The sequence below is a fragment of the Haplochromis burtoni genome, unplaced genomic scaffold, assembly GCF_018398535.1.
Source record: "Haplochromis burtoni strain Fernald_Lab_line unplaced genomic scaffold, NCSU_Asbu1 Contig_412, whole genome shotgun sequence".
In the NCBI taxonomy this organism is placed as follows: domain Eukaryota; kingdom Metazoa; phylum Chordata; class Actinopteri; order Cichliformes; family Cichlidae; genus Haplochromis; species Haplochromis burtoni.
Genome location: NW_024582773.1, coordinates 423,937 through 432,353, shown reverse-complemented (window position 1 = coordinate 432,353; position 8,417 = coordinate 423,937). Strand labels below are relative to the sequence as shown.

Sequence of the window (8,417 nt, the reverse complement as noted above, 5' to 3'; positions counted from 1 at the left end):
GTTTCAGTGCTGTGGTTCTGTCTAAAACCCGACTGGAAGGCATCATAGCAGTTATTCTGTTTTAAGAAGTAATTGAGCTGTTGAGAAACTGCTTTTTCAATGATCTTACTTAAAAATGGGAGATTTGAGATCGGCCTGTAGTTGTTCATTTGTGTCTTGTCAAGATTGTCCTTTTTCAGTATAGGCAGCATAAAACAGTATAAGCCCTGTTTTATGCTGAAGGTCCTTCAGGCCTCATCCTCCTGGTCACACAGGCACAATTTTCTGTATTGAAACAAGTGGTTTAACTCACACTCACTCGGATGGATGCACCAGGCTTTAGTATCTTGCCCAACGGTACTTCAACATACAGACTGCAGTAGCAGGGGGTCAAACCTCCAACCTTCTGATTCGTCAATAACTGCTCAGGGTGGCAGTTGAGCTCAGTGCGTTGAGCAGGTACCCATGTGCTGTATGGCTGGGAGTGGCCGGCCCAGGTTCAAATCTGACCCGCGGCCCTTTGCTGCATGTCTTCCCCTCTCTCCCTCTGCTTTCCTGCCAGTTCTTCACTGTATCTGTCAATAAGGCCAACATAAAAATTAAATAAATAACCGTTTTTCCTTCTGAGCCTCTGACTGAAACTAGTTCATGTAAATTGAGAGCATGCAGTACTCACTCACAGACTGATCTGTTTACCAGGTCATAATACCTGCAGGTGTAAATTATGTAATTATTCTCAGATGATCTTTTAGTACAGTAACCTCATAGCAGCCATATTATTGGTCAGATGATGTCATTAAAAAAAATGCTCCACCAGCACAAACATATGCACGTGTGCAGTAAGCACACAGCTAGCACTGACAGCTGCCCGTGTCTCAGCGCCCTTCAAAGTGATTGAGCATCATTTACAGCATTTGTGGCACCTGAGGCTCAAACCTCACGACCTCCATGTTTAAACCGTCCGAGGGTCTCTCTGATGATGGTGATGATGGTGATGATGTGACAGCGCCTGGACTGCCGAGCTGGTGTTATGGTATCAGCGCTGCGCAGGCTGTGATGCTAAAAGCTTTCTAAAGGCTAAAAGGTTATTAACGTTTCAAGTTCCTCCTCCTCGGTTTCACTTTTACGTCAGTGGCAGAATTACACAAACTGTTTGTTGGAATAAAATCTTTAAATACAGTCAAGTAAAAGTGCAGCATTTAAAATGCTTTTTTAATACGGTTATATTTCACCTGAGAAAGCATCTAAATTCAGCTCCACAGCTCCGAGGCTGAGATGAACACCCCTGGGCTCCATGGATCACAGACTGCTGGGAAAATCCAATAAGTCTGTGTGTCCTCATCACCAGGCCACAGCCAAACACCTGCAGAAAAACTGCCAGTTTTGCTCCCGGCTCAGAGTAGTGAGGAGTTTTTACCAACTGTGAGTCAGTGACACTGAAGATGCTCAAACACAGATTCAGTGCAGCAGATTTTACTGTGAGGATCCAGAGCAGCCTCTCTGAGCGTGTCAGGAAACATCACAGCTGAAGTAATTCTAGACTCGTCAGGTTTCAACTTCAGTATTGCCTCAGGGCGTTTTATATTGTAAGGTCACGACCCTGCAATTATAATAATGCAAAAGGTAACATCCTGTTTGATTCAGTCACACCTGACAGGAAACAGTTAACTGAGCTCAGAGACCAGTTGAACAGGACGCTCAGACTTCTCGAACAGACTTCTATCCAATCAGACCTGAGGAATCACCCCCTGATGGACATGAGAAAGACTGCAGGCAAAGTCCATCTTTTATCTACAGTTTATGTCTTCAAATGATGCCACAATTAGGGATGGGTATCATTTAGGTTTTATCCGATACCAGTACCAAACCGGTACTTTTGAAACGGTGACGGTGCTTAAACAGTGCTCGAACCGGTGCTTAAAGAATGGAGAACACAGACTTTGTCCAAAAATCTCTCATGTTTAGCTGTTTCCCACTTTTCCTTTGGTCATTTTAGCCTTTTTGGCCAGGGTGAAGGGAGTATCTGCCATCAAACAAGAAGACAGCCGTATGGAACTACAACGGTGTTTGCTAGTTCACCTTACATGCATTAATTTAATAACGTGGTTAGCTTGCACACGAACAACATTAAGCTACTCACGCAGAGAAGAACGGCTGCTGCTGCATCATCATCCGTCATGATTTCTGCTACACTGGCAGGGCTAGGGGCCAGGGCTCTACTCTTCGGGTTTTTGGGGGATGTTGCTAACTCCGGTCCGATAACAGGCACCACACCCGCAGTAGATGTGCTCGATGTGAGGTCTATCAAATACGGTGCATTTCTCTGCTTTTAACAAAATGCTATACGTCACCAGGTGTTTCATCAGATTCGAGGAGTTACCTCCTTTGCACAGTATCACCTTAAAGCACTTGTTGCAGGCTGCTGAGTTTGCATCTTTTGCTGTGAAGTACAGCCAGACTTTTGACCGCTTCGCCTTGGGCATTTTCTTCTTCTTCTTCTTCTTCTTTGTGTTTAACGGCGGTTGGCAACCAACGTAAAGGAGCATTACCGCCTCCTACTGTTCCGGAGTATGGGTCAGACAGTGAGTTCACAAGCTGTATAAAAAATTAAAAAAAAAACCTACCTTGGGCATTTTTAATCTGTAGCTCTGCTCTAAAAGAACGTACGTACCTGGGCCCGCCTACTACGCTTGCAAAGGTAAAATGATTGGCTAGAATCTGAAGTGTATGACATCTCAGGGGAAAAAAAGCACCGAAATGTGCGCTGCTTTTCGGTCTGGTTACTACCGTTTATGTCAGAACCGGTACACATCCCTAGCCGCAAACAATTCTGACAAGTCTAACAAGCAAAACAAATGAGCTGCATCCAAAGAAGTTTAGGCCTTCACCGGGATTCTAACAAAAACATTTAGACCTATTGATCTTTGAGCCCAGATGTTTCAGACCCGTGAGATGTGTGGAACGCTATGTTAGTACTGGGGTCACTGCAGCGCTCCAGATCTCCTTCAGCATTAACATCAGCACAGAAGCTGTGTGCCAGGAGGTTCACGCTGAGGGCCTCCTGCAGGTGTGACATGAACAACTTTTATCCGTGTACAACCCCAATCCTGACAAAGTTTTCATGCTGAATTAAACGTGAATAAATAGAGAATGCAGTGATCTCAGAAATCTAGAATTTATTCTCAGTATAAAACAGAAAACCTGTCACGTGTTTAAACTGAGGAAATTCAGTTTTAATAAAAATCTAAGCTCATTTTGAATCATTCAGATTTCTTTTTAACATTTTACTCAGCATCCCGACCATGCGGATACCTGTGGACACCAGTCTCACTGGTTTGTTGTAAAGCTAGTGAGGATTAAATCAAAGGGACCAGTGATGCTGCAGATCCCTCCTCAGTGAAACAGACCACTTTGCCACTTTTCTCTTTCCAGATATTTTTTCCTAATTTGGGAATTCCTAGTTTATATTCCAGATAAATGCAGACACCAGTCCCGGCCAGGCGGTTGTCTCCCTCGGCACTTAGGAAAGTGATATTATTATTTAACAGGCTGTGCTATACTGTTAATGCAGGCTTCTTTTCTCATATTAAGGAATAATAGTTTAGTGCTTTTAGCTTTTTCGCTGCACTCAATCACCTGTACCACATTCCTCGTCTTGTTTACCTTTTTCTTCGCGCCGTGTGTTTCAGGCCCTGCGACAGTTTTTCGAGCGGGTGTCATGGGAGCTGAGCTACCCCCTGCTGTTCTGCTCGTGCCCGGACCAGGCGTGTGCTGAGCGTCGCCGTCGCACCATTGTCCCGTCCTGCTCACACCAGGAGAGGCACAAAGCCAGCTGTCTGGAGCTGCGGCGCACCTGCCGCTCGGACGCCCTGTGCAGGTGAGCCACCCTTGTTAGGCCTCGTTAGAGCTCCTCAGCATGATTTCCGCCAAGCCAGAGGAGGAGCTAATCAATGAAATCAGCAGCTCAAGAGCTTAATGGGGAGAAATCTCATAGACGCACAGGTGCAAATTACACATTTGATTGATAAGCACCGGCTTTAAAGGTGAGAGAGGCTCAAAGTGGGCCAGTCAGCATTTCACACACACACACACACACACACACACACACACACGCCTGCCCCCTTTAGCGACTACAGGCCAGGCGTCCTTGAGAAGGATGCACTGCCGGGAAAATGCTCACACATGATTGGATTTTTTTTTTATCTGCGTGAGTATGAGCTGAATCCACTGATGGAGGCAGCACCTGACCTGAGACAGAGCTGCTAGGTCATGTGACTGATACTGCAAAGGTGCCACACACTTAGAGGAATCATCAGAAATAACGCTATGCACAGTTTCAAACCCACAGCTGCAGGAAATATTTACACTCTGAAACAGAAGAAATCTCTATTTTTCCACATGTGCAGGTCGGGTCTTCTAAACATCTGGATTTATGCTTCTCCATTGAAGTAGCTACATCTGAAGACAGTCAAGCTTAATCTCATCATCACCTCAAAAGCACTCACAGTGCATATGTTCCTGTCCCTCAGTTAGAAAAATCAAGTTTATCTTAATATAATAAAGTTCCAAATATGAAAATGTGAGAAGAAAAGAGCCAGAGTGGTGAGAAAATATGACGAAAACTGTACATCAGAGACTCTTTACCCCCCTCCCTCCATGGAGGGGTAGTAGTTTGCTTACAGAGCAAATCGGTCCATCGCCCTTCACAGAGAGTGCTGAGCCATCTGGAGAACAGGAAGAGCTACGTGAGGATGTTCTTCATAGACTACAGGTCAGTCATTTTATTAATATCCGAGAGCTTTGTTTGGATTGATGACCATTTGAACCTGAACCTGTTAGTCGAGCTCTGGGAGAAGATCTCAGGCTGGAATCAGGCCTCCTGTTCCTGTAGGTCAGTTTTATCGCCACCTTCAGTCCGTCAGTCCCTGTTTGGTTTTTTATTTCCTGCTACACATTTTCAGCATTTTCATTGGTTCAGCCTGGCCGTTGAGGCTGAGCTCACTGCCATCATTTAATGATTCAAACTGTTTCCTTCCAGCACCTTCATACATTCAGCACAGAGTTGAGGTCAGACTCATCTCATCAAGCTTATTCATGTATGAGTGGGGAGTGTGTGTGTTAGTGTGTATGTGTGTGTGCGCACTCAGCCTTGAGGGTGGAGGTTAAGCACTTGATGGACTTGTCTGATTAAAGTGAGCACATGCTGTCTCTTCGTGGTTTTGAGTGATGAAGCTGCTTCAGCAGAGAAACAGAAATATCAGATGTGCAGTCACACAGTGAGGCCGGTGTTTCCAGATGTTTCATACAAATAAACACAGACATCTGTAACAAGGACTGATTACCTGCATGAGTCAGGCTTACAACATGAAGAGGAACTTGAAGTTAGAGTAGGGCGAGCCGCCACAGCGGCACGAAGATAATGAGCGAACACAGTGGACATACAGTCAACTCTGACGCATGTTTATCAGTCATTGATATATCGATCGGGTTATTATTGATGCTAACGGGCCGCCTGACTGCTGCCAGGGTATATAGTTTCTATAGATATTAACAATAATGATAATAATAATTATTATTAATAATAATAAGTATAAAATAATAAGTATAAAATAATAATAATAATAATATAATTATTATTATTATTATTATTTAAATTATTTTAAAAGCGCCTTTCAAGACACCCAAGGACACTTAACAATAGAATAAAACATATAATAGAGATGACAAAATGAAGGACAATAAAAACAAAAACAAACAGTGGGTTCACAGTGAATATTCAGATTTGAACAGATAGGTTTTGAGTTAAAGATTTAAACAGGGGGAGGGAATCAATGTTTCTTAAATCTGGGGGTAGAGAGCTCCACAGCCTGGGAGTAGAGCAGCTGAAAGCTCTCCTTCCCACTGTGGTGAGGTGGAAAGAAGGCACGGGATAGAAGAAGAAGAAGAAGATCAAAGTGAGTGGGCAGTAGTAGCGAGTAGGTAGTGCTTAACAGGTCAAAAAGGTAAGGAGGAGCAAGGTTATGAAGGGTCTTGAAGGTGAGCAGAAGAAGTTTGTATATTATCCTGAATTTCACTGGGAGCCAGTGAAGTTCCTGAAGAACAGGGGTGATGTGCTGGTAGGAGGGGGTTCTGATAATAATGCGAACAGCAGAGTTTTGAACCAGTTGAAGCTTATGGAGGGATTTTTGGGGTGTAAGATGGTGTAAGTTGATGTACTCAGTCTTGTCCTGTATGGATTTCTGTCGATCGCTGTTTTCCTCAACTAGTAAATCTGCCCTGGATTGTTTTCAGGTAGTTCTGAATGCTAATACCAAGGCTGCTTACTTGCTCAAGCAGACAGAACCATTCAATCACTGTGACTGCTAGCGTCCTTTCACTGGTTCTGTGTTAGTGTCGGGGTGCAGTTCAAAGGTCAAACGTTTGTTTCGTGCATGTATCTGATGACCGGGAGTGCAGCCTGAGCTCCGCTGGTGCGGTTTGGTGGAAATTCAAGCTCTGTGACATGAAGGTTAACGTTATTTACAGGTACGTTTCATAAAGTACTCTTTATGCTTTGGAAATATATTACATTTTAATTTAATATGACATTTTTAGCTGTGTATTGTTCCAGATGCCAGCCCTAGTACACTTGGTGCCTATGGTGAAACAGTAAAGTGAACAAAGTGAAGCTTTGGTCCAGATAAGATTCATGCAACCACCTCTTCATGTGGACTTCAGTTTCAGCCTTTAAAGAGGAGATCAGGTCTTTTTTTAAAATGAGCTGATAATGAAACAGCAGTCAGCAAACAGCCAGAGGGTCCTTGTGTGGATCTTCTCCCACTCTTGTCCTGGTCCTGGATTTATTTATGTGTGATTACAACTGATAATGTACCGTAGTTTTTGGACTATACGGCGTACCGGATTATAAGGCACAATATCAATGAATGGGTCTATTTTGTTACAGAAGGCGCACCGGATTATAAGGTGCATTAAGCAAAACAAAACTGTTACATAATTCAAACTTTAATCAACTCATATACGATAACTCTCAACATTGTTCAGTTGTAACACATAAAATACAGAACAAAACACTCACTTTTTCAGTTCATTCTTCGTCCAGAAATCCATCAAATTCTCAATCTTCAGTGTCTGAGTTTGACAGGTGGGCGATTTCGGCCCGTAAGCATGTCTCTTAAAAGGTGCCATTTTGGGGTCCTTATAATCACACCATAATATTATGTTGAAGCAGATTTTTGAGTGTCGTGTACCACAAAAAATTGGTTTGAGGTCAGTAAGCTCAACCAGAATTCATACATAAGGCGCACTGTCGATTTTTGAGAAAATTAAAGAATTTTAAGTGCCTTATAGTCCGAAAAATACAGGAAATATAGAAATACAGAGGAAAACCTCTGAAGCAGGTGTAAGAATCACAGTGACTCACATTGAAGTCACTTGGCTGTTTACATGTAAATGCCAGGCAACCTTTAAAATCCCCAGAAGGGGCTCCAAGCTAAAGGTATTCCCAGAATCCAGACCTCAAACCATCTGGATGAAACAAACAGCGATGCGGGTGGGACGGTTTGGTAATCTCGAGGAAAGGTGCTAACACCTGAAGGTTGAACTGAGATCCTTTGTTAGTGCACCAGTGACATATTTAATTCTCACACGGTGGCCGGAGAGAACTCATCCCGAGGTTGTTCTGCCAGTTTTCCGGGGTTTACCGTCTCTATCCGTCCTGCTGTCAGCTTTCAGTCACATATTCTGTCCTCCATGTGGGTATCAGTTCAGCGGGTTGAGCATGCTTAGAGAGAAGCATGTAAACAGCTGACCTGCCTGCTGGGCTGAGCTCTCTTCCCATCAAAGGTTGCTTGTTGCTTCAGCAGCAGCGATGCTCCTCTACAGCAGGCTGGATCTCTTCACTGTGAAGAACCTGTGAAGGTGATAGATTGATGCTCTTATTGCTCCCACATGTGCAAAGGTTGTTTTTAAGAATGTGTATTTCCAACATATGATGCAGGAAAGCTCCTCCACTCTTCAATCAGCTGATTCAGCAACTCAACTCCTCGATGACTCCTCGGGACCTAACCTGGGCTGCTTTTAGGACTCACTGAGAAACCTGGCAGAGAAGTCCAGAGTCCAGTTCGGGCAGTGGCTCATGTTGGGTTGCCCACATATGGAGAGGTTATGTCAGCTGTTGGGTGGGCGCGGCATGGCCCGAAAGTCATGACGTGGTTATTGGTGGAGTATTTAGATGATCCTTTGCCCCTGCAGACAGCTCCCAGGTTTTTACAAGCTCCTCTCGGTGACAGCAGCAGGAGGTTTCTGTGGTTTCGGTGTCTAAGTGTGACCTATGGAGAAGCAGCAGATACATCAGTGAGTGGGAGTTGGAGTAAGACCACCAAAAGAACCTGAAAGCCAGAAGGCAAAAATCCAAATAAATGTCCCCACGACCCCCCCCC

At 44.1% G+C, this 8,417-nt stretch overlaps 1 protein-coding gene across 1 annotated transcript in view; it reads left to right on the top strand.

Moving 5' to 3' along the window:
* The window catches only part of LOC102311782 (GDNF family receptor alpha-2), a gene marked incomplete at its 5' end in the record, with an annotated part of 80,626 nt that overhangs the window by 37,537 nt on the left and 34,672 nt on the right, over positions 1 to 8,417 (top strand). Inside the window, 1 exon segment of the mRNA XM_005948116.2 lies at positions 3,669 to 3,856. Within this exon segment, the coding sequence (XP_005948178.2) occupies positions 3,669 to 3,856 (188 nt within the window).